The 26,360-nt window shown below is 37.6% G+C and overlaps 4 protein-coding genes across 5 annotated transcripts; all 4 read left to right on the top strand.

Moving 5' to 3' along the window:
• The first annotated feature begins 3,276 nt into the window (after positions 1 to 3,276).
• Positions 3,277 to 6,443, top strand: LOC111467515. The gene is made up of 4 exons (XM_023112443.1): positions 3,277 to 3,362; positions 3,834 to 4,510; positions 4,716 to 5,772; positions 5,957 to 6,443. The coding sequence occupies exons 2-4, from the start codon at positions 3,892 to 3,894 to the stop codon at positions 6,141 to 6,143; spliced, it is 1,863 nt and encodes a 620-aa protein (XP_022968211.1). The 5' UTR covers positions 3,277 to 3,362; positions 3,834 to 3,891; the 3' UTR covers positions 6,144 to 6,443.
• Positions 6,444 to 7,030: 587 nt separating this feature from the next.
• LOC111467520 (arabinogalactan peptide 22-like) lies at positions 7,031 to 8,338 on the top strand. Of its 2 annotated transcripts, none has more exons than XM_023112448.1 (3): positions 7,031 to 7,344; positions 7,432 to 7,609; positions 8,069 to 8,338. In XM_023112448.1, exons 1-3 carry the CDS (start codon positions 7,318 to 7,320, stop codon positions 8,140 to 8,142), a joined length of 279 nt encoding a protein of 92 aa, XP_022968216.1. In that variant the 5' UTR covers positions 7,031 to 7,317; the 3' UTR covers positions 8,143 to 8,338. The 2 variants fall into 2 exon arrangements, with proteins under 2 accessions (XP_022968216.1, XP_022968217.1); XM_023112449.1 differs by having other exon boundaries at positions 7,032 to 7,329.
• An 8,178-nt stretch (positions 8,339 to 16,516) lies between these two features.
• Positions 16,517 to 19,144, top strand: LOC111467376 (cation/H(+) antiporter 4-like). Its single transcript, XM_023112233.1, has 3 exons — positions 16,517 to 16,750; positions 16,890 to 17,885; positions 17,971 to 19,144. The coding sequence occupies exons 1-3, from the start codon at positions 16,517 to 16,519 to the stop codon at positions 19,090 to 19,092; spliced, it is 2,352 nt and encodes a 783-aa protein (XP_022968001.1). The 3' UTR covers positions 19,093 to 19,144.
• Positions 19,145 to 20,061: 917 nt separating this feature from the next.
• LOC111467519 (plastid division protein PDV1-like) lies at positions 20,062 to 22,591 on the top strand. Its single transcript, XM_023112446.1, has 2 exons — positions 20,062 to 20,478; positions 21,931 to 22,591. The coding sequence occupies exons 1-2, from the start codon at positions 20,164 to 20,166 to the stop codon at positions 22,441 to 22,443; spliced, it is 828 nt and encodes a 275-aa protein (XP_022968214.1). The 5' UTR covers positions 20,062 to 20,163; the 3' UTR covers positions 22,444 to 22,591.
• Positions 22,592 to 26,360: the final 3,769 nt, after the last annotated feature.

Here is a 26,360-nt window from a genome sequence, read left to right as displayed (position 1 = left end):
CCCTTTTGATATCATTTCAAAGAAGAAAAATAAACAAAAAACCGAACTTTTCTCTTAGCTATTGAAGATTAAGAAGTTAAGCTTACAAATTTGCAAGACAAGAACATGATGATGGTAAAAAAACATCGGTAAAAATGAAAAATAAACAAAAGGGTAAGAATGTTGGTGTATGAGTGAAAGTGTTTGAAGTGTAGTAGCTGAGTGAAAAGGTTGTAGGACCATAACTTTTATTTGTAAAGGTTTAGAGGGTGGACAAAATGCAGGATTTTTGTAGCCATTTCTTGCCCTCTCACAATTTCACTAAAGACCCTACGCGACCTTTATCAGCCCGGTTGTGACGTTTTTATTGAATAATCGGGTTTTTAAGTAAGTTAAAAAAGAGATTGAGAAAAGGGAGTTGTCATGCATTATGATGAGCAGTGGTTGTGTGTTCTTGAAAAAAGACAAACATGAATCTAACACAATACAATGTTCTTTCCTTTAATTTTGGTACGATTTTTGAAAGTAAAAGACAAAATTTTTGAATTGAGGGCTTAGTTTTTGTTCATTTAGTGAGCAATGACCCGTCAGGTTTTGGGTAGTTGGGTGAGTTTATGCCTGTTTCAGCCCCACCCACCTTCAACCATTTCACCAAAACGAATGTCTTCTTCTCTTCCTTCTTCAAATATCTATTGTTCTTCCACCAAAATGTCCATTTTCATCACTTTTTTTCATTTATTTTTCTTTATCTCTCTTTGTTTGGGTGAGTCTTGGCTTTATTGTCATTTGTTTCCCAAAAAAGACACGGTTTTGGTCCCCTAAAACATTTAGACATTTGATTCAATCTTTGGAACATGTTTTTTTTTGCCTTCTTTGTCTTCCAACTAACTCTCTATCTTTAGGTTTTTCCTATAATAAATATTTGACACTTTTCATACTTGGTGGATGAAACATCACCAAGTTAGTTCATGGTCCAGTTACATCATTAAATCTATGATCATATCATGTTAATTGTTCATTTTATCGGTATGCTCTCAAGTACATGTACTGGGGTCGAGGATTTAGGCACAATACAAAAAATAGAGGAGTAGATCTAGATGTGTACGTGAAAGATTATATAAAGACTACGAAGCGTTTGGAAGAACACTTTAAGCATGTCATTGATAGTCGATGACCGATAATACGATAACAAATAATACACAAACCCAAAACCTCTTAAAATTGAGTAACCAAAAAAGAATCTCCTCCTAAATGTTTTAAAAAAAACATAAAAATGAATACTTTGATCAGATTCTGTATGCAGTTTCAGACATTTCAGCATTTAAAATTTGAAGTATTCTAGACTTTGCACATTGGGATTGTGGGTCCTGTGAGAACGATCATTCATATTTAATACCCAAATTTAAAAATAATAATAAAAAATTCATTTTCTTCTGCCATTGGAACTTGAAGAAATTTAGGGTTTGGATAAACAGTGTTGATTGCAGTGTCCAGTGAGTGTTATTGGAGAGTGCTTAAAGTCCTCTGTTCAATCTCATGTCTTAACTGTTTTTGTGCATGCCTTTTTTTGTCTCTATTGTTGACATCAAACAGTGCCACCACCTGTTTCAATGGGACAAATTTTTGAAACCAAACATTATTGTTCATCTTTTTCTTAAACTTCACATCGTACAAAATCTTTATCTTGTCTCTCTATATAACTGAATCTCTCTTCCTAGCTGGTTTTAACTTCACAAGGGAAGTTACAAGAACCCTTCTTTTTTTTCAACTTTAATCTAAGAAACAATATCAACCTCACATTTGTTGCTCGTTTAAACGGAAAGTGAAGGAGGGAGTGAGGAGAGATTTCTCCTCGTTAGATAAATGGGACCGGAAAATTGTCTGTAATTCACACTTGGGCTAAAACAACTTATTTCGAATTAATATTCTTATATGTTTTCATTAAATTTCCTCGTTGTTATAAAGATGCATTGGTTACTCAGTTTTAGATGGGTATAAAATTGGATGTAAAGTGAACAAAAGAAAGGGTTAAAAATGCATTAGAGAAAATGGGGAAAGAAGGTCTGAAAAAGTTAGTACCCATTAGAGGTCTGTTTTTGAGTCTGGTCTTTATGGTTCAGTAATGGCTCTGAACGCAGCAATTGGAATGTGAATATAGTGTTCAGAATAGCTTTCAAGTTCTGCAGCCATAAAGTCATTAAACAACGCCATTTATACCTTTAAGCCTTTTGTTTCTCGAAACCTTGTCGTCTTCAATCCATATATAGCAACCATTTTCAAACAAGGAAAAAAAAAACTTGACAAGGCCTATGAATGAGGAGATGGTAACACCATTGAAACAGCATGTAGTGATCCAGTTATAAGACCTTGTCACCCTTCCATTCGCTGCTTAACAATCTCAGCAGCCAGTTTTATGCATGTAATAACAGGTTTCGGTGGTCAATATCGAACACTTTGCTCTTAATGGAGGCTAGACTTCTTTTCTGAAGACCTTCAACAAAATACAAACAATACACCCTGCTTAACAAGGTTTAACTATATCTTCGACTCACAACTTCTTTGTTCGATACTAGAAGATTCTATTGACATGGCTAAGTTTTTGTTTGTCTATATGAAAAATGAAAGCTCACTAAATTTCAATCGACGACGACACGAGTGCCGAAGACAAGCTCGAAGAGGGGTGGGTAGGGTCCCGGACTACAATCATAACCTCAAAAATCAGGATTCTCATATGAGTTAAGTTTGTATATATGAAAGATGAAAGTTTGCCAAATTTCAATCGGACACACACTGACACTTCACGAACCCGTATGACAGCTCGCCAATTACGTTACCCTAGAAAAATCAATAAAAAGAAACAAGAAATTTTCTAAACATATTTTTCAACCTTTTGTTTATATTTAGCATAGTGAAACTTTTTAAAATCTAAGAATATTTTTAAAGTAAGGTATTAATTTTTGTATTAAAAGATATATTGAAATTTTTGAAGGGTGACGACGTAATTTTATTTCGATAAATAAAAAATTTATGGAAGATAATAAAGGTGTAGATTTTAAAACCTTATTCAAATAATGTTTATTATGATATTTATTATTCAGATATGCACGAATTAGTAGAAAGTGTGAAGATTGGATTTAAATATTGTTTAATATAATAAATAATAGCTATATTTAAATTAAGAAGGGCAAAATGGGAAATCGAAAAATTATGAGGGTAAAAAAAACTCTCCCCAAGCTTCGTTTACATATAAATAGACCTATATTTTAAAAACATTTTAATAAAGGGAAGGGTATAATTGTCAAAATACAGAAATAAAAGGGGTTTCGCGGGGCATTCGGAAACGGACAATTCACCTTCCTTCTTTGCGAAGCATGGCGACACCGGTAAGTTCCTGATCGCTCTTCAACTCTTCCACCACTTGTTGCATTCAGACCATTTCTGTAACCCTAAATACCCATTTCCAATTTGACCGACCCCATTTGATTTTTAAGTTTACGCTTCTTTGACTTTAGCGTTTCGTTGTTATTTCATTTTGTTCTATCGCGTTTGGCCTAGAAAACCAGGGGGAGAAAAAGGAAACTGAGAATGAAATAAAATAATTCCTTTTTGGTACTGGGAACTTGTAAAATACATCGATTTTTTTCGGAGAGATTTGCCTCGTATGATTTCATTGAAACCCTCAAAATTAAAAAATGTATTAATTGGGAAATGGGGTGGTTTGGTTGTCTGTCGCTTTTGTTTGTTGTTTTGCTGCCGAGGAAACAGAGAAATTACTGACAAAAGATAATTTTGACTTCTAAGCTCTTACATCTTATTATGGTTTTGATCCTTCTTTTTAAATATATTCAACTCAGGTATGCAATTGAAACGTGGTGGCGTTATTTGTTTCAGAGTTGATTTGTTTATGTGCTTATGTTGGATTTGAAGATGGATGTGGAGGAAGTTAGACATGAAGTAGAACTAAGCGATGTATGTAAGTGTAATGAATTGAAATTGAGGTGTGAAAGAGCTGAAAAGAAATGTGAAGAGTTAGAATTGACGATTCAGACAAAGAAGATTGAGTGTGAATTACTTCAAGGCCAATTGAAGAATTTGGAGTCAGAAAAGTCAGCAATTGAAGAAGAGCTAACAGTTTGGATGGAGAAGGGTCGTGAACCGGGGCAGCAGGTTAGTTGTGCTCGAGATGGAAAGCCAATTTGTTTTGAGGATGGAAACAAAGGAGCTGTGAATTTAATTGGTAAGACTGATGTGGAAAATGAGGTTCTTCAGCTTCTAATTGAGAATAATGTTTTGGCTGTTGAGAAGAAGAAGGCTGAAAGTGAGGCTGAGATGTGGAAACATAAGTTCAAAAAATTGGAGATTAAGATCTTGAAGTTGGATGACAGTTTTGTTCTCGAAGATGACGGGCCAGTGCTTTCTGGGAGGCTTGAAGGGGGAACTGGATCACCCTCGAGTCCCGAAGCTCGTGTTTTGGATTGCGTGGGCTCTAACCATCATTCCCTATATAAAGATATTAGAGACTTGCAAGCAGGTATTCCGTATCTTGTCTTTTTTCCTTTTTCGCACTCAATACCATATAAGACGACCACTCAACACTTCAATGATATGTAGGATTGGATCATAGTATGTAATATCTTAGATGAGTAGCCATGAAGACTTTGACCTAATTAATTCAGGTTGACTGTTTTCTGACCTTTTTTTTCCTTCTGTGTTTGGTGGATATGCTCTAATGATAGGAACACCTCCAAATGGTTCACCACACCATCATACTGTTTCCCTTGAGAGAGGGAAGAAATTCCGTTGTATAGAATCTTATTTCAAGCATGGAAATCAAGTCAGAAAACAGTTGAATTTTGAAAAAGAGAGCCCCATAAAAAGGATGGCACCATTAACTCCAGCTGTTTCTAGACCTTTACATGGTATCATTAACATTGATGATAGCGACGATGAACCGATTATTGCCAAATCGCTCTCTAATAATCAGAAAAAGAATGAGGTCTGTGTTTCAGCAGCTCAAGATTTAAGTGGATGTGGATGTACTAGTTCTGAGGAGAAAATACGCAATGAAAACAAATTGAGGGAGTCACATTGTGGTACGAAAAATATGGAACTTATGGAAGCTTTTAGTGATGGTTTCATCTTTAATTCTACACCCAAAAGGAAACGGGCTTCTAATATTATAATGAGCGACACTGAAACTGATGATGATGATAATGTTCCAATCTGCAAATTGAAGAGAGTGCCAATTCAGAAAACAAACCATACACAAGTAAGCTTAGAATTGAATGATGGCCCAGCTACTACTACTTCTGCATGTGACAAAGTTGTGGATAGTGCAACCCCTGCAAGGCGGCGTTTAGTATCATTAAGACATTGCTACGAGAAGGTAAGTGGAAACAAATACCCTTCAAGCCAGATCATTAATATCGATAATGGAATGAAGGATGTTGAAGATGAACTGGAAGATACTGTATCAGAGCAAGATACTGAGAGTGAAAGCTTGGATCGATTTATTGTTGACAGCTCCGATGCTTCAGATGTTGGAAGCGCTCAGTCAGATGATTTATCAAATGGCAGTGAAGGGTATGAAGAGATAATATCTAAGCTAGGGAGGAGAAAAAAGGAGTTGAAATGGGAGTATGAGGCTGATATGCTCGCAGCTTTTGGTAAGGATCCTGAATTGTGTATGAAGGCTGTGTGTGCTCTTTATCGACAGCAAACTTCTGAGGAAAAAGTTTGTAAAGAATCATTATTTTCTAACAATAGAGGATTCAGCAAGTTTGATGCTATCAAGTATGATTTCCAACCTTCTTTCCCTTTTTCTTGGATAAACGTTTTATCATATACAACTAGGGAAAACAAACACGGAAGATCTATATCTAAGAAGTTGGACATATTGTTGGCACGCGAAGAGCGAGTTCATACCAAAATAAGTTTTTTGATAAATTTTGCTCACTCACTTTAATGTCTGTTACAGGGGCACTAGGTTGGCTGAGTTCCTCACGGACGGTGATCCGCAAGGCAATCTCAACAAATCTGTTAGAGAGTTGGAGGAGTATGACCCAAAGGCTATTAACCTCTGCAGAAAGTTAGCAACGCATTACTCCAAGCAGTTGTTCGAGATATATGGAAATAAAGAAGATCCTTTCTTTCTACCAGCATGACATGATCTCATTGATTCCGCCGGCTAAACAAATGCATATGTAAGATTCAAAACCCTCTGCTTGAAACAGCTCCAAAAAATGGTTATTTTGTTGGAAAATAGCGTAGAGTGTGATTATGTTGCATACTTGTTGAGAGGAAAGCTATATTGATAGACCACCTGTGAATCTCATCGTAAGTTTTGTGTATATAGGATGATTATATGTTTCTATCGACTATCTTGGAGAGGTCTACGTTGTATAGTCTGTACCCTTGGCAATATGTTACAGAGAAAATTAAGGCCTGTTTTGGAGCTTCGTAAATAAGTTATTTGATTACAAATTTTCAAAAATAATTTGAAAAAGAAAATACTTTGAAGTTTTTTGTATGAGCCCTTGATTCTCCTATTCCAATACAAATATTTTGGTTCATTTCTCAAAAGTATTAGTTGCACCATCTACTTAGGATGCTAAAAGTCTTATAAATTGTTCTTAAGTTAATCAGTGAATAGGGAAAAGAATCTCTGTTGAAGAACAATGATTGTGGTTGGTAGTTATTATGAAGATACCCATGTGATGACAGAATGGTTTCAAACAATCACAACTCTGATGAACTGGCAACAAGAATTTATTCTCAAGAAGAAAGGCTCCACGGACTGTTATGTAGGACTCTAAGGTGTAAGTGAATTTGCTTGATTTCTTAACAGGACGTTTGACTCTTGCTTCACTAAGCTCGAGTTAGGAAGTTCGGTTTTGTTCTAACTTGTATTTGAATTATGCTAATGAATATAGATCACACAAACATATAATTGTGTAATCTACATTTGGTTTGTAGATTTATGATTGTACTCGAAACATTCTCTTGTCGGTTTTTGAACCTTAGAATTTTGAATTATAGGAGATAAATGGAAGAAAGCATGGACCATGTTTAAATGTAATACAATCATACACAGCCACAAGATTGCTGTAAAGGGCGTTGGCAGAGAAAAGAAGCCAAAAATAGGGAAATAGAGGGAAAACGTTGCCAGCAAAGGGGTGGCTTCCCAGATAAGCAGATAAGGAATTAGGCAAGAACCAGTTTACAGTCTGTCTTTTTGTAAAGTAAATTAAGGATCCAGCAAAGCAGAATAAAAAAGAAGGAATCTTTAGAGAGAGAGAGAAAGAGAATGAAGACTCACATGGGTTGGCGTGGATTCCCATGACTTCAGCGGTTGAAACCCAAACAGTACTAAACCCAAATCCCTCCATAGCCATCCTCATTCACAGCTCTCAATTTTCTTCTTCTTTTTCTTGTTTTTCTGTCTTTCTCTAGGTTCCATCGAGGAAGAAAGGGCATTTTGGATTGAACAGAGAGGCAGAGATGGCTGCTTTGAGGGCTTGTTTTGGACTCTATGCCGTGATTATTGCTATCTTTTATGTTGTCATGTTGCCTGTATCTCGAGCTGAGCATGCCTCTTCTCCAGCTCCGGCTCCGGCTCCCACTAGCGATGGTTAGTTCGCTTTATCCTTGGTAGTTTTTTCTGTTTGTTTATTGAGAAACTTGCTGGGAAAATGACTGGATATCAAAAAATGGCTTTAGAATCAACTCTTCTCTTCTCTTCTCTTCAAACTCCATGTTCTAACCAGTACCAATTCAATTGGATCTCCTTGAATTGGAAATGGGTTTCGGGAAACGTGTCTCCTTGTTTGAATTGAAACAAAATCCACTCTTTTCTCCCACAAAAACCTTCCTTTTGTAGACATTTTCTGTTTGTTTCTTGAAAAATTTACAGGGGAGAGATGACAGGAAATCCGAGAATGGTTTCGAAACCAACTCTCATTTTCAAAAACAGCTAAATCTGCTTAAATTGAAAATGGGTTTCTGGTATTTGAAGAGAAGAGTTATTGGGTTTTGAAAATGAATCTCCCTAAATTGAGAAAGGATTTGAATGGATTTGATTATGTTGCAGGCACCGCAATAGACCAAGGCATAGCATACATTCTAATGCTGCTGGCTTTAGCGCTCACTTATATCATCCATTGATGCAACTTCCAAAAGCACCAAAAACAGAAGAAGCTCCAATTATGTGTATGAGATGATGGGAGGAGGGCGTGGTGTTTCAAATGCCTTTTACCTTTTTTTTTGAAAGATTGGCAGAGATTTCATTTGTAGAAAGTCAGTTGTATTATTATATATTTATCATTCTTTTTCTTGAGTGATCATTATGTTCATTTGGGTATCATAAATCTCCAAAATCAGCCACTCTCTTTAATTGTCTTATAAATCAATATATTATGTCTGGAAATATGATAGAAGCACTTGAACATTATTTATAAGTGAAAATAATTCAAGAAAATTGAAAAACCAGATAGAAACCATTCATATCCTAATTGAAATGATGAAGAAGCAAAAAAGAATCAAGAAATACTAAACAAGAAGTCGCATAGGAAGCAAGGCCTTTTGGAAGGCACATGAATGAGAACCCGATTCACTGCTCGAGTGAGTGAAAGGAAAATGTTTAAAAGAATTGATAACAATTGAAGATCAATACTAACCTGATGATGCTTATTTTTTGAAAACCCATATCTTAGAAACTCGTCTAAAAGCATAGACAACATGTGAAAATGTATGCATTTTTTAGAAATCGACCAATAATCTAACTTGAGAACATTACGTTGGTGAAAAGAAGTTGTATTAGAGATGCTACCACAGAGACGATAAGAGATGCTACCACAGAGATGGCGCATCAACATCAACACGTATAATAACCGAGATGTGTTGAGTATGAATTTCAAATCTTTGGACCAAACAAAAAAAACGAGACAGAGACAACTTGAGAATCATGACACATAGTTTCAAAGAAGAAGCAGCTGAGAGGACAAATTTATGGATTTTCATGTGAAGAAACAAACTTCCAATTAAAGGAATAAACACAAACCCACTCCTATTGTCTTTTAGTTGTCCCTATCTCCTAAATTTAGGCATGAGCCCTCTTTATAGCCAACCAGATAAGAGGTCTAAAGCAACAAAATAAAATAGCATTAATACAGGTAGAGTGTGTGTCATTTTCTTAGGCATTTGTTGTCTGACATGTCGTTGGATTGGAACCAAGTTTAAGGAAAGCAGAATCTTCAACATTTGCTGACCAGATACACTCTACGATTGAAATATGTTTAGATGTTCCAACACCATACGATGATGATCAATGGTGGCTCAAAAATATGTTGCCTCTATTGGAGTTTCAGCTGGTCTTGTTCTTTGTGGCAATTTTTCATTTTTCCGGTCGTTCAAGGAGATTCTCTCTGGGGAAGAGTTCAACCTAAAGCAAACTCAGGACTTCTGAAGCTTGGAGGTCAATTTTGGAGCTTAGAAAAGTAGATTTTTGAAGCTCGAGATTGTGAGGAGCGGGATATTTCCATGATAGACCTTATTTGTCTTTTTAAAATGGGTTGACGCTCCAGAACGATCCCCTCTATGACTGCACAGTCCTAGAACGCTCCTCCACCTTGACCGACAACCTACGAACACCTAGAAAAAGAGAGGAAAGGGGTGAATATATAAATATACTCAGTTAAGCAACCTACTTATAAACTCTCATCGCATCCTTAACCTAGTAGGTATCCATGAGCTTTACTCTAGGCTCTAGGAAGTTCGGGCCTAATCTCTACTACTACTTGAATATCTAGGGTATGGTACTTTAACGGCTCACAGATCCACTCTAAGTATGGAGGGTGTAGTTCACCATTTCTGGCGTCGCAGGTCTTCTGGGCGACAAATCTCACTTTTGGGGTGAACTACTTTTCCGTTCTTAGACTTATGTAGCTTGCTCTGCCTCAGCAGTATGTAACCGCTGTCCTAGATTGAGACGCTACCAAGTAAAACTCTCTCTCTCTCTGGTAGGGACAACATGGTGTGTGCTAGTCTACTCTCATTATCGAGGTTAGCTGGCGAACCTTACCCACAGGATCATCTAGTCATCCAAGGTGGGGGAGCAACCCTTGTGTGCTTGCCAACTACTAAGACTACCCTCATAATTCTACGTCCCTTCTCAAGATGGATATGTTGTGCAGGATGGTCCAACTAAACTATCGATCACACAACCCTAACCGACTTAGGCTTGGCTCGACGGTACTGGTACCAGAGTGGAAGTAGAAGTGGAAGCTCTGTTGACATCATACCATCTGCTAACGGCGAGAGGCTACCTTTGATTTGCTGAGTTGCTACAATTTTTCTGCTCTTTGTCCTTGGCGGCTTACTTTGCTTACATAGACTTAAGTTAAGGTGAGACCTCATAAAATTTTGATGAGACAGTATGGTGATTTCTAGTCTGCATCCAATGGAGGTTGGTTGGCCCATCCCTCAGGACCAAAGAGTCACCTACGCTTGGGGGATGCAATCCACATGTTCTGGCTAGCTACTAGGCTATCTGACGTGGTCTCACGCTCCTCTCTCAAGAACAGGTTTACAGCACAATGATCCTGTTTAAGAGATCACTGGCCATTCCATAAAATTGAAGCTCACACTACCTTAAACGATTTGTAACAGTTCAAGCTCACCGCTAGCAGATATTGTTCACTTTGGCCCATTACGTTTCACCATCAACCTTACGGTTTTAAAACACGTATGCTAGGGAGAGATTTTCACGCCCTTATAAGAAATGTTTCATTCTCCTCTCTAACCGATGTAGAATCTCACATGATCTGTGCCTAGCTCGTTACCGAAGTGGAAAGGGTAGTGGAGGGTTTGAAGACACCATCACACTACTATCAGCATGAAGAAATGCTTTGGTAGTCTCTTGTCCCCTACCGAGGCGGGTTATATCCTCATACACCGTGACTTCTCAAATTGTTCCATTTATGTTATCATCAATCTTATAAGTTCTTATAGTTCTCCATGGGAGACGTGGAGATTTATTAGGTTTTAGGTTGTCTAGGTGGAATAGGTCACATCTCGTGTTCCGAAGTTGTTCGGGTTCAGCTCCTCATGGCTAAGTCAGATCTCGGAGTGTATCTAAGTCTCTAATTGTCACTCATGATCTTAGGTGCTCAGCGACCGGAAATGTATTTATCTAAGACAATGCATAAATCACTCTAGTTCTACTCCCCTAAATTTATTTTGGTTTATATTTGCTTTTCCAGGGAGATTCACTCGATCACTGAGTGCACTGAAACATGATCTAAACGTTTATGCAAGCTTAAGATAGAGATATTACTATCAAACAACTAAGCATATATAATTCATATATACATTCACTTGAATCTAGCATACAATTTAACATAAAATTCAAACATGTTCAACACGGAGATAACTTCCATCTAACATCTGGAGTGCATATCACAAATTTTTCATCCTCCATTCTAGTACAGGGGAAAGCATTTAATATACATGCGTCCTCTATTCTCATACTAGGGGGATTTTCGTAATTTTTTCAACATACTACACCTATTCAAATAGCTCATTAAAGTTCTAAACATGCTTATTTTAACCACCTAACGTAAGATAAGCTTGCATGCTACCACATCCTAGTGATCCCTACAGGTATTACTTGTCAAGCTCGCATGCTAGTATGTCCACTCATTGGAAACTCCAAATTTCCTAAAAACTCACGGGTAGGTCTTCATTCGAGCTAAATTAGGGTCAATATCAATACTGAAGCAAAGCAAATGAAAGTCAAACTAGACAAAAGTGGGTTCTCACGCGCCCCCACCGTGGCTGGGTGGTCGGCTTCGCGCGTAGGCGAGTAGCGTGATGATAGCTCTAGCATTCGAATCCTAGCAAGCATTGTATTACCTCCTCTCTCACCACTATTTAGGTGTGATGGATTCAGCAAACATTCACATGGTATCAAAGCCCTTTCGGTTTAACAACTCTGATCCTTTCTTCTCCATGGCTTCCGAATCCTCTTATTATTTTCTTTCTTTCAATACTCTAATCCATATGATCACCATCAAACTTTCTTCCTCCAATTATCTTCTTTGGAAAAAGCCAACTTCTAACTCTCGTTGAGAGTAAAGACATGCTAGGTTATGTTGATGGAACTATGGTTCCACCACCTCGCTTTGAACCAGAAACCTCCTCAACACTCAACCTCAAATATTTGGTGTGGAGAGCAGCCAATCAACGACTTCTCTGTCTCCTGCTCTCCTCTCTCACCGAGAAAGCCATGGCTGTTGTTGTTGGTCTCTCTACTGCACGTGATGTTTGGCTTGCATTGGAAACTACGTTCAACCATCATTCGAAAGCTCGTGAACTGAGACTCAAGGATGACTTGCAGCGGATGAAACGTGGCACCAAACCTGTTGTTGAGTATGCCTGTGCCTTCAAAACAATTTGTGACCAACTCCATGCCATTAGCAGACCCATCGAGAACATTGATAAAGTGCACTGGTTTCTTCGTGGACTCGGCACCGAATTTTCAGCTTTTTCTACGCTCAGATGGCTCTCACCCCTATCCCTTGTTTTGCAGATTTAGTCTCTAAAGCTGAAAGTTTTGAGTTGTTCCAGCGCTCCATTGAGTCCTCCGACTCCACTCCTATAGCATTTACAACCACTAATCGTGGTAGCACCCATGGAAGCCACCCTACTTCCTTTAGCAACCAGCGAGGTCGTTCTTATTCCCACAAAAACCACTCTTCCAATCGAGGACGAACCCCCTCAGTTAGGGTCGGCGACCACCTCACTGCCAAATATGCTATAAAGAGGGCCATTATGCTGATTACTGCAACCAACGGTATGTTCGACCTGATTCTTCTCATGTTCACCTTACTGAAGCCTTTAACACGTCATGTTCTATTGCTGGACCCGATGCTGCTGATTGGTTTCTGGACACTGGGGCTTCGGCCCATATGACTGCCGACCCATCTATTTTGGGTCAGTCTAAAAATTACACGGGTAAGAACTCTGTGATCGTAGTAAACGGTGCATCCCTACCCATTACCCACACCGGTACTCTTTCTCTTGTTCCAAATATTCACTTATTAGATGTCTTGGTTGTTCCTCATCTCCCTAAAAATCTTCTTTTTATAAGTAAATTAATGTCTGATTTTCTTTTGTCAGTTACATTTACTAATAATCTTATTACTATCCAGAATCGTCAAACAGGAAGGAGGGTGGCAACAGGTAAAAGAGATAGAGAGTTATATGTGTTGGAGCGTGGCAACTCTACTTTTATTTCAGTCCTTAGAAACAAATCTTTACGTGCTTCATATGATTTATGACATACTCGCTTGGGTCATATGAATCATTCTGTTATTTCTTTTTTAAATAGAAAATGTCATTTTTCTCTCACGTCTTTATTGCCTTCTCCATCATTATGTAATACTTGTCAGCTTGCGAAAGTCATCGATTGCTTTATTCCCGCAATGAACGTAGGTTGTCTCATGTGTTAGATCTTATTCATTGTGATCTTTGGGGTTCTTCTCCCGTCAAATCAAATTCGGGTTTTCTTTATTATGTTATTTTTATTGATTATTATTCTCGATTCCCTTGGCTTTACCCTTTAAAATTTAAATATGAATTCTTTTATATTTTTTTTCAATTTCAAAAATTTGTGAAAATCAATATTCTTCTTGTATCAAGGTATTTCAAAGCGATGGAGATCCTGAATTTACTAGCACTTATTTCAAAACTCATTTACGTAATTCTGGCATCCACCATCAACTCTCTTGTCCATATACACCTAGTCAAAATGGTCGTGCTGAGAGAAAACATCGTCATGTGACTGAGACTGCTTAGCCCTTCTCTTTCACTCTCATCTTTCTCCTCGTTTTTGGGTTGACGCCTTTAGCACTACAACTTATATTATCAACCGGTTTCCTACTCCTCGTTTTTGGGTTGACGCTTTTAGCACTACAACTTATATTATCAACCGGTTTCCTACTCCACTTCTTGGAGGTAAGTCACCCTTTGAACTTCTTTATGACTACACTTCACATTATGACAATTTTCATCCATTTGGTTGTCATGTTTATCCTTATTTGCGTGATTATATGCCTAACAAGTTTTCTCCCCGCAGCATTCCTTGTATTTTTTTTTATTATAGTCCTGCTCATAAGGGTTTCACTGTCTTGATCCCATCACCACTAAGCTATATATCACCCGTCATGCTCAATTTCACTTTCCTGCTATCCCTAGCTCTCAGGCTCAACCTCTTTCCTCTATTCCTATTTCAAATTTCTTGGAACCACATCTTTTTATCATATTGATTCATCCCCCCTACCACTTCATCATCGCGCATTCCTTGATCCAGACCTTTTTCCTCTATTCCTATTTCAAATTTCTTGGAACCACATTTTTTTATCATATTGATACATCCCCCCTACCACTTCATCATCGCGCATTCCTCGATCCAGTTCATCCTCGTGTAATATTTGTTTTGACCTTGTGGATGAGTCTGTGCAGGTTGATACTTCTTCTTTGGGCACTCATCTGATACTTCTTCTTTGGGCACTCATCTGATACTTCTTCTTTGGGCACTCATCCTATGATCACACGAGCCAAGCTGGTATATTCAAGACTCGTCATCGATTCAAATCTGCGGCTAAGAATCCTGCTTGGGTTGCTGCCATGGATGAAGAAATTCGAGCGTTACAACAAAATGTGTAACGACCCAGATCCACCACTAGCAGATATTGCCCTCGTTGGGCTTTCCCTTTCGGGCTTTAAAATGAGTCTGTTAGGGAAAGGTTTCCACACCCTTATAAATGATGATTTGTTATCCTCCCCAACCTATGTGGGACATCACAATCCACCCTCATTCGGGGCCAGCGTTCTCACTGGCACTCTTTCCTTCCTCCAATCAATGTGGGACCACCCCCAAATCCACCCCCCTTTCGGGCCAGCGTTCTTACTGGCACACCGCCTTGTGTCTACCCCCCTTCGGGGAACAGCGAGAAGGTTGAACTTCTTGGAGGTTGTCTCGATACTCGTCGTTCTACATCCAGATATTCTATTTATCTTGGTAACAATCTCATTTCTTGGAGTGCCAAAAAGCAACCTACTGTCTCACGCTACAACTGTGAATCTGTGTATCATGCTCTTGCCACAACTGCTGCTGAACTTCTTTGGGTTACGCATCTTTTGCATGACCTCAAGGTCCCTATTTCACAGCAACCCTTACTCTTATGTGACAACAAAAGTGCTATCTTTTTTAGCTCTAATCCCATTTCTCGCAAGTGGGCCAAACATGTTGAACTAGATTATCATTTCTTTCGATAACTTGTTATCTGGCAAACTTTGCACACAATATATACCTTCTCATCTCCAATTTGCTGACATCTTCACAAAAAGTATTTCTCGGCCTCTCTTTGAATTTTTCAGATCCAAGATTCACGTTCGTTCAAATCCGACGCTTAGCTTACGGGGGTGTTAAGGATAGTTGATCGTTCATTATAAGGCAAATATCTACATTACGGCTTACCATATTTGCCCTTTTATTATAAATAAGAGAACTCTCACCAGCGTTTAGGTGCGGTGGATTCAACAAATATTCACACCTCCGAATTTTTTGGTAGCGCCGCGTGGTGTGCTCTAGGAGCTTCTCTAGACATATGTATAAAATCACACCATCCAAACCCTCTAAAAAAAAATAGCATTATGCAAAAAATTGAATTGTCGATATCTTTGGATGCTGCAATGAGGATAAATTTAACATGTATGTTCAATAGTAATCCACCACCAAATAGTTCTGCACTTGAGCCATTTTTAAGATCATTTTAGATCATTTTTAGATCATTTTAGATCATTTAAAGCATTATGCGAAAAAATTGAGTTATAGTTAATAATTTTTGTCTGATATTGTGAGGCAATGTTCAAATTTGATAAATTTGAACATATATGTTTAATAAATCCCACTCAGAAAATATTTTGGCTCCCGGGCCATGTCCATGTCTCCTTCTTAATTGGCACTAGACCACATCTCTCAAAATGTCGTCGTTTCATCAAACATGAACAGCTTGAGGAAGTGAGATTTATTTTATCGTCTTTCTTTTCCTATTCAGCAAATCAATTAACAGAAACCCGTTGGTTTTAATGAACAGATAAATATCAATTATTGTTGAACTATTTTTGTGATTTCCAGTTTGGATCTCTGAAGATTCTGTTAACTATAATAACTATTCATAGACCTTAGAGATGTCTCTGTTTTCACCGTGAACTTTGCTACGTAACAAATTTCCAAACAAGGAAAATGAAACCCAACACACAACACAGCTGGTTTTGAGAACTGAACAAATCTTCGTTGTCTTTGTTTTTATTCCCTTGATGCGTGTATTGGTTGTAGGAAACAACTTATCGAGCCAAACCCAATTGAAAAGACGCCAACTTTGAAGCAGAAACTCCAAACACTCTTTGTTTTTCCATTTGTTCTTGTTCCTTCGGATCTTCTTGCCTGTGTCGTGTGGTCGGAGAGAAGAAGAATATGCCGCTGATTAAGCATAACTCCGCGACAAATGGGACGAATCAAATTTGTTTTTCTCTGTTGCCTTTCGTAAACTCAGATGGTTTGTGGGCAAAGGTTCATAGCTATCATTGGTGGCTCAACAGTTCCTTGCCTCTCTTGGAATTACAGTTGGTTGTGTTCGGTTTGGTGATGACAACTATTCAGCTGCTTCTCAAGCGTCTTGGGGCCTCCAAAATTTCCTCTCAAATTATGGTAACTCTACACATTCCATATATTAGGTTAATACCGTTAAATACATGAATACTACCCATTTGAGCATAGCTTAACGGTTAAAACATCGATAATAAATGGAACCCTTTTAATGATTTGATGATGTTTGCAATTGAAACAGACTGGTATGATATTTGGTTGTTCCTGGGGCACGTTTGACGAAGCAAAATTCAAGCTTTTTAGGATTGACAGTGAAGAGGTCTTGGGATTGCTATCATATTTCGGCTACACGCTATATTTGTTCATAACAGCAGTCAAAATGGATATCAGAATGACTAAGCAAACAGGCAAGAAAGCATGGATAATTGGAATGCCTTCAGTTCTTGTGCCTCTATTTTGTGGTCTTTTTGTGTGTTCTTTTCTCCACAAAGGCCTAACTGTTGCCGAGATAAGAAAGCTCCCATTAATGACTTCACTGCAAAGTATGATCTCATTTCCAGTGATTGCCTCACTTTTAAATGAGCTGAAAATCGTGAGCACAGAACTTGGTCGTTTGGGGCTGTCCTCAGCCTTAGTTGCAGACATATTCAGCCTAACTTCTTTGTTAATTACAAAACAACTGACACGAGAGAGTGCTGCAAAAGTGTATTATGCATTTGGAGCATTGTTTGTTCAAGTTTTTTTGGTGTCATTTTTGTTTAGGCCTGCAGTGCTTTGGATTCTGAAACAAACACCTGAAGGGAAGCCAGTGAGCCGTGGTAGTACCCAAGGAGTTTTTGTTATGGTTCTGCTTTCTTCTATGACATCTACTGTTTTGGGGCACTCAGTATTCTTAGGGCCTTATTTGTTGGGATTGTCCATGCCTGATGGAGGCCCTGTGGGATCTTCTTTTGTTGAGAAGGTGGAATCCTTTGTTTCAGATTTTTTCGTGCCACTGTTTGCCATTACTTGTGCTCTCAAGGTGGATTTGTCCAAGCTTTTCATAGCATATGGGACTGCTTTTACAAGAGTTACCGTAATTGTTGCCATTATAACTTGGGTAGTCAAATTCTCGTGTGTCTTTCTTGGTTCATTGTATTGTCAGCTGAGCTCTAGAGATTCCTTGGTGCTGTCCCTCATTCTCAGCTGCAAGGGTGTTGTTGAGTTGGCCTTTACCTCACTCTACACTGAATACAGAGTATTTTCTCTGTTTCTCTCTACTTTTGTTGTTAATTGTGTAAGAACCTTGTCTTATTTCTTGTGGGGTTTGGCTGATTTTGCAGGTTATCAGCGAAGGGACGATGGGGTGGATCACATTTTTCATATTCATTCTTGCAACCTTTGCGCCAATTGGAGTGAAATGCTTGAATGACCTTTCAAGGAAACAAGCAAGCAATCAGAACAGGAGCATCATGCACATGAGCCCCAACTCGGAGCTGAGAATCCTTGCTTGCATTCACAAAAACGAAAACATCTATGGCTTGATTCATCTTTTGAACATCACATGTCCAACCCCAGACAACCCCATCTCGGTTTATGTGCTCCATCTGATCGCGCTCGTGGGGCGGTCGAGCCCCGTGTTCATTTCCCACAGACAGGAAGACAAGCCAATTGGGGACCAACCGGCCTACTCAGAAAATGTCATCGTTTCTTTTGAGCACTTGGAGCAGGAAAATTCAGGCGCAGTGTATGCTGAATGCTTCACCACAATCTCACCAAGCAAGTTCATGCACAACGACGTATACAAATTGGCAATGGACAAGTTCACATCCCTCATAATATTGTGTTTCCACAGGACATGGACAAGTGATGGGCTGATAGACCAAGAGGACAACACAATGAGACATTTGAACTGCAGTGTTATTGAGAAAGCGCCTTGCTCGGTGGCCATTTTGGCTGACAAAGGGCGTTTAGGGAGCCTGGCTTCCATGGCATCAGTAGGACGTGGGAAGTGCAAGTATTCAGTCTGTGTGATATTCATGGGAGGGAGAGATGATCGAGAGGCCATTTCATTTGCAAAACGAATGGCAAGTGACTCGGAGATTGATCTAACAGTCCTGAAACTTGGGTCGGCAGTGGATGATGGGTCCAGCAAATGGGACAAGATCCTTGACTCTGAGGTGATTAAGGACTTCAAAACGACATTCTTGGGGGATGGGAGGGTGACGTTCATAGAGGAAGAGAGTGAAGATGGGCCTCAAACAGCGTTGAGACTCAGAGAAATAGTGAATCAATATGATCTGATGATCGTAGGAAGAAGAAAAGGGTTGGAGTCATCATCGCCTCAAACTTCAGGGCTAAGTGAATGGAATGAGTTTCCAGAGCTTGGAGTTCTTGGGGATTTGATTGCATCACTTGATATCAACACAAGAACTTCTGTCTTGGTAATACAACAACAGAAGTAGTAATATATACTTCATTTCATCATCCCACTATCCCACTCCTCAACACAAGTAGATCCCCAATTTTTTTTATGAGTTCATTAATGGGAAACTTCTTTCCTAATGTATTGCATTTATCTCTCAATTCTTTCCTAACCATCCTTTTTTTTTTTTTTACATTTGGTTTGGGTACTAATGTTTAGTAATTTTTTAATGATAAAAAAAAAAGATGTGAGCTTCTGCAAGGATGCATAGCCCCAAAAGGGGTGGATTGTGAGATCCCACGTCTATTGAAGGAGGGAACGAGTGTCATCCTGAAGATGGGTGGATTGTGTGATCTCACATCCATCGGAGAAGGAAACGAGTGTCACCCTGAAGGTGGGTGCATTGTGAGATCCCACATGCATTGGAGAAGGGAACGAGTGCCACCCTGAAGGTGGGTGCATTGTGAGATCCCACATCCATTGGAGAAGGGAACGAGTGCCACCCTGAAGGTGGGTGCATTGTGAGAATTGTGAGATCCCACATCCATTGGAGAAGGGAACGAGTGCCACCCTGAAGGTGGGTGCATTGTGAGATCCCACATGCATTGGAGAAGGGAACGAGTGCCACCCTGAAGGTGGGTGCATTGTGAGATCCCACATGCATTGGAGACATTGGAGAAGGGAACGAGTGCCACCCTGAAGGTGGGTGCATTGTGAGATCCCACATGCATTGGAGAAGGGAACGAGTGCCACCCTGAAGGTGGGTGCATTGTGAGATCTCACATCCATTGGAAAAGTGAACTGGAAACCTCTCCGTAGCAAACACATTTTAAAATCCTAAAGATGAAACTCGGCCTCAAATAGGACAATATCGGAAAAGTAAATCACATAGGACTAAGGCTAGGAATAAGGCACGTGCGAGTCTCTATAAGCGAATACGGGCCGAGTTGAGAAGAAAATCCAACCAAAAAAAAAAAATAGTTGGAAATAAAATTTGAAATTTTTGTGGCCCAAAACCTGAATCCAAACAGTTTCAGCTTCAGATACCTTCCCCCAAACAAATCCTTCTCCATTCTTCTCTTCTTCCCTCTCTGTCTCTCCCTTTCCCGCCATGAAATGGGACATGGAAATCGAGGAAATCGAGGTTATCCTCGAGAAGATTTGGGACCTTCACGATAAGCTCAGTGAAGCTATTCACTCGATTACCCGAGACCACTTCCTCACCTCCACCCAAAATCTCAGGAAATCCGACACCAAGGATTCCAAGTCCCCCAGTGACCGACCCACTCACAACCCTGCTGGCCCCTCCCCTTTCGTCAGGGACTTCCGGATCCACGTCGATGATTCAGCTATCCAGGAGGCCAGAAGTCTAAACGCCATTCGAACTGCGCTTGAGAATCTCGAAGATCAGCTTGAATTTTTCCATGTATGTTGATTTTTTGCCCAATTCCGTGCGCTTCTTTTAATTAATTAACGCCTATTCTATTTCTTATCGATGACGAATTTGACGGAAGAGACAACAGGAAATCCTTGTTTCGATCCTTTTGGGGGATCCATTATTACCCGAATCAACAGATTATGTACTGTTAGCTTGGTTTGCGGTTTAATTCAGTGTTCTTACCTCCCAATCGGAATTACATCTTTAATTTATGATTTTATGTGTTTTCTGCTCTCTGAAAAATTGAAAACAGGAATCTTAAATTCATTTTCCTTAATTTGTGTTCAACGCCATTGTTCAATTAGCTTAAAGATGGGAATGTGTTAATTTCTTGTCGCGTCTGTTTGTCTTGGTCTCTGGTTATTGTAAGCTTTTTGTTGTTCCATCATTTAGAGGGTTAAGCGGGAAAGAAAGCTTGCTGTTGAGATAATTTGAATGCAATAGTTATGTTACTTGGTCTTGTTTCAACTTCTAAATCATGATTCAGGGAGCTTTACAGGATGTTCCTTTTTCATTTTTTCATTAAGATTATACGCTAAGCCGAACTATCTAGCAATTGTGTGTCAATCAGAATGTCAATACAGCTACAAATTTTCTATTTTAATGTTCTTGAAGCCATAAGTGTTCTTGAATTTCTTACGGCTGTTTAGGATGGTTTCCAGAAAAACGAAGTTGTCTTCTATGAATGAACTGCTTTTTAGATCAATGGAAGTTTGTCATCCCTGCAGAAATCATGGGCAGATACCAAATTTTTACCAGTCATTTAGTGATTAGTTAAAACAAGCTCAGCAAATTGTTTCAAAGACAATCTTCTGAACAAGGTTGAGTGTGAGATCCTACATTGGTTTGAGAGGGGAACGAAGCATTCCTTATGAAGGTGTAGAAACCCCTCCTTAGTATACGCGTTTTAAAATCATGAGGTTGACGGTGATACATAACAGGCCAAAGCGGACAATATGTACTAGCGGTGGATTTAGGTTGTTACAAATGTTGTTAGAGTTAGGCACCGAGCAGTGTGCCAGCAAGGATGCTGGGTCCCAAGAGGGGTGGACTGTGAGAACCCACATCGGTTGGAAAGGGGAACGAAGCATTCCTCATAAGGGTGTGGAAACCTCTTCCTAATAGACGCATTAAAAAACCGTAAGACTGATGACGTTACGTAATGGGCTAAAACGAACAATATCTGCTAACGATGGACTTGGGCTATTACATTGAGTTTCTTCTTCATATTCATAGGACGAACAAAACATAGATACTTAGCGTAGAGAAGACCTTTAATGCAAACATAGATGCTTCAGTTTGAAATGAAAGCAGTAATGAACAGCATTCTTTTATTTCTTCTTGCCTGTGGGGTTACGATGATAAGTATTTCATTAGGGGGAACATATTATTTTTTGTCTTGACAATCTCTTTGGCGAATTCATTGTTTCGATTTTGCAGACCGTGCAAGTGCAACAACAGGTTGATAGAGATGCTGCTATTGCACGACTAGAGCAAAGTAGGATTGTTCTTGCAATGAGATTGGCCGAACATCATGGCAAGAACTATAAAGTCATCAGTGAAGCCTTAGCGTTTGTTGGAGATGTACGTTATCCTGCTAACTATGCTTCGCATGGGAAACAAGATGCTCCACCATTTACCCCAAATTGTGAGAAGCTTGCATTGAACAGTTCAAAGAGGTCTAATATTGTTGTCAAGATGCTATTCTCAACTCTCGACATTGCGAGAAAATCCCTCAAAATGGATAATGTGGGCGGGATACTTGGCAATGCTGCCCTGGTTGCAATCAGCATGCTTGCATTTCTGCATATGCACCATATAGCATACAAGGAGCCATCACCTGAGAAAGACGATATTCCCTTCAACAGAAATCTTCAGAGAACATCTCGGCTCGAAGGATCTTCCCCGAATGAAGATTTCCGCAACTTCGACGTGTTATCAGCTAGGGGTTAGTGTGAATATATTAAACTTTTCAAGCTTTGATGCATCTCTTATCTGCTTCACTAAATGTCAGCTGCTTATCCTGTGGAATGAGTCAAATATGATCATGTCTGTTGTATGAAAATTATTTGATTTAGTTGTTAGAAGTTTCATCACCATTCTTGAGGTTGTCATGTGTAGTGGATGATAGAGAGTTTTAAGTCTTCTCCATTGAGTTGTTCAACAAACAAACCTTTAGTTCAAGATTTGTGAAGTGATCAAGTAAAGGACATGTCCATTGGGCCTGAATACAATTCTCTCCCCCATTAGATCCTGACCTTGAGAGACCCAAACCCATAATGTAGAACAACTAGATTAGGGTCCATAAGAACAAATGAAGAAATGATTGAACGTGGGTCAATATGAACTGAAGAAGCTAACTGTTTATTCAGAAAACCAAATCTTCTTTGACCACATGTGGAACCATGATATTGTTATGTCGGCCGGCCAAGTGTTTGATGTTGATTTGTAGCCATGTCCGGTGAGGCTTTCTTTGATTTGTTTAATTTGAAAGCCTGCATGCATCACTCTTCAATCTCACCCCATGAATCACTCCCAAATTTCTCTTTTACTACAAAACAGAACATTCCTTTCTGTCCACATCAAAAATCTTTCCACAGATCCTTCTATACATAATGCTGCATTTCAAATTCCCTCTTTCTTTCTTTCTTTTTTTTTTGCATATTAGGGTTAGTTTTTTTTTATCCTCGCTCGGCTAGTGAACCTTAAAGTCAAACTCCCTTCTCGGTAAGTTGATCTTTATAGTCAAAGCATATATCTAGTTCGGAAAAGCCCTTGCTTACCACTATTTGAGAATTATCATTTGAAAGGATGATTTCGTCCTCTTAAAAAAAATGAAATCAAATCTTCGTGAGACAATTTGATTGAATTTTTGTTCTTTTTTAATATGGAGTTTGAAATTAATGATTCGTGTGTGTTTATTCAAATGGCTAAATAAAGTGAAACACCATATTTAAAATGTGAAAGCTATAATTTGGAAGAGAGAAACAAAAATCCACCAACAAAGACATTGAAGTCCCGTTCCCACATAGACCCTTTTGTTGTCGGAGCCAAATCGTCCCTTGCATTCATTACTCCAGTGATATTAATTTTAAATTTGTCAATTTATTAATATAATGTAAGCCACGTGTCGAGTTATTAGGCATGCTGACTATTGATGATACTGCCACGTGGAGTAAAATTAGGGGACAAATGTAATTGGGGTGCAGGAACCCTCCATACACCTTACATGTTACTTATCTGACACCATTTCTTCCTGTTTTCTCCTCCTTTAATTATATACCTTTTTTTTCCATTTTATTTGGGCCCCCCTAGAGCGGGGTTTTTTTTTTTTTTTTTTTTTTTAATTTATGAATATGTGGGGCAATTCTATCAAAATTCAATGCATTTTACCAAAAGGGTCATAATAAAAATCTTTTTTTTTAAAAAAAAAAGGACCAAATTTCAATAATTAACCCTACAATAAACTCTAGTTTTTCCTTTTTTTTTTTTTTTTTGTTAGTATTAGATTTTTTATAAAAAAAATAGATTAAGAAATTTGCTCACATGTCACATTGACCTATGATAATAGAGACATATTTCGTAGGTCCCACATTTGGTTGCCGTAAGTTGAACTTTGATCCGGTCGACCCAAACCGGACCCCACAGATTTGTGAATGGAGATCAAAATCCCATGGCCGAAAGCTTCTTGATTTCCACTAATTAAGCATGAGCCTCGGGTTTTGTGACTGAACCCGGCCCTACAAACCTCCGGGTCAACTATCTGACCGGGCCTACCCTTGTGGGTCCTGTACCATTCCGGGTCAAATCAACCTCAGCCCAAATATCGTTGGTTTTTTTCTTTTTTGGAAAAGTTTATCATGGTTCATTTAATGTAAATTATTATTGCAAACTCTTCCTCTTTAACTTTTCGATGTTTTCAGATTGTTAAGAAGATGCGACTGACAAATCACATCCAATTTTTGTTTCATACTAAAGTCTTCCATGTTAATTCTTTTCGACCAATTTAGATCATAAAATTATTTGGTTGCATTATTTTTAAAAAGTGATTCTATTAATTAAATTTCTTTTTTTTTTTTTTACATATTTGGAAGATTTTCATAATAATAATTAATCTATATTTATAATAATAATAATATGATTTTTTTAAAAAAAATATTACGCCAAAGAATATATCTTTAATTATAACTTATCATAAAACTCACGTCACATTTTAAATTTTGTGATTAACAAATATGTAAATTCGACGTTATCTATGTCAAAAATGAATCGAACCGAAGAATCCCGTACACTTTTATCGAAAAAGATTAGGAAAAGTTTGAGGTGATGATAAACAAATACCACTTGGAATATACAAACCTAACCCAAGCTAGCATTGGGAAAGGAGTAATAAGGTGTGTGTGAGAGAGAATTGAGGCTCAAAGTGGCAGAAAATAAGAGACATGTAGGTCGTAGGGGACCAACAAAATAAAATTAATTGAAAAAAAAAAAAAAAAAACTTCTTTATTTTGAATAAGCACGAATTTTAAATTTTATTAAAAATACGAAATTAAATTGATATTTAATATTATCTTGATTGATTTTTGGCATTTAAGCATAAAATTTTAGCCTCCTTTCCTGGCTGGTTTGAAAAACGGATTATTATTATTATTATTATTATTATTATTATTCTACGAAATTCCTTTTTTCCTTTTTTGGGTTTTGTTCTTTTTGCCTTTACAGCTCAATGCTTTTGTCCTTCCTTCCCTTTTTTTTTCAATTGTATTCATAAAAAAAAAATGGAGAAAAAAAATATAATAACAAAATAATTATTATTATACAGTTAGCTGCCATAAATATCATCTCTTGTTCCTTCATTGTCCTCGCTAATAATTGAATAGTGTTTTTAATTCTGATAAATGATTTCTAATTTGTTCTATCAATTTAATTTCTCATAATTACTTTATATACAAAATTATAAAATAAAAAGATAAATACTCATAATCTTATCCAACTAAAACTATTTTATAAAATATTTTCAAATTTCTCCTTCAAAATTGGAAAATTTTTATTTCTTATTTTTATTATTACCTTTCTACTTAATAAATGAGTTGTTGAAAATAAATAATAAAAAAAAGTATTATAATAACTCATTATTGTGTAGCTATGTTTTTTCTTTTTTATAGACCGAAAGTGTAGTATAATTTTTTTTTTATTCCAATACAATTAATTGACATTTTAAATCTAAAAAAGTTTGCAAATGATATATTTAACTTGAAATATTTAGAGGAAATTCAAAAAGTTAAAGATTTTTATTATTACGTAAATGTAAAGATTAAGGGGTTAATGATTATTACCACAACCAGCATGGGTTAAATAGTGGATTGGAAACTCATGATTCAAGGGTCAGAATTAAAAATATATAATAACCGAAAATATTTAGTTAAGTTAATTAAGTACAAAAATTAATGAAAATTTACTAATTAATACCCTCACGTGAAGGAGGCAAGCTGATGAGATAAGACAGAAGGATAGCTATAATAATCATAATATGATAAAGTTTTTAATTATTTATATCTGTTTTAATTTTAACTTAATTAATTAAAAGTATCAAACTTTTTTTTTATTAAATAATAAATAAATTATTTTGCAATCATATTGTATCATTCTTGCGAAATCTCACTCCCTCTCCTCTCATTCTTTACTATTATATTTATTTATTTTTCAAGGGATGTTATATTTAATTTATATGATTCAATTCGAGAAAATACATTTAAAATTCTATGCACGAGAAAATACATTTTCAACTTTAATAAAAATTGGATTTAGTTCAACGATACCTTTAAAATATTTTTATAATTCATAAAATTAATTTTTAGGCATGTTTTAAA

The sequence above is a fragment of the Cucurbita maxima genome, unplaced genomic scaffold (genome assembly GCF_002738345.1).
Source record: "Cucurbita maxima cultivar Rimu unplaced genomic scaffold, Cmax_1.0 Cma_Scf00034, whole genome shotgun sequence".
In the NCBI taxonomy this organism is placed as follows: Eukaryota; Viridiplantae; Streptophyta; class Magnoliopsida; order Cucurbitales; family Cucurbitaceae; genus Cucurbita; species Cucurbita maxima.
Note: the sequence above shows the minus strand (reverse complement) of the source record. Positions and strands in the feature narration are given on the sequence as shown.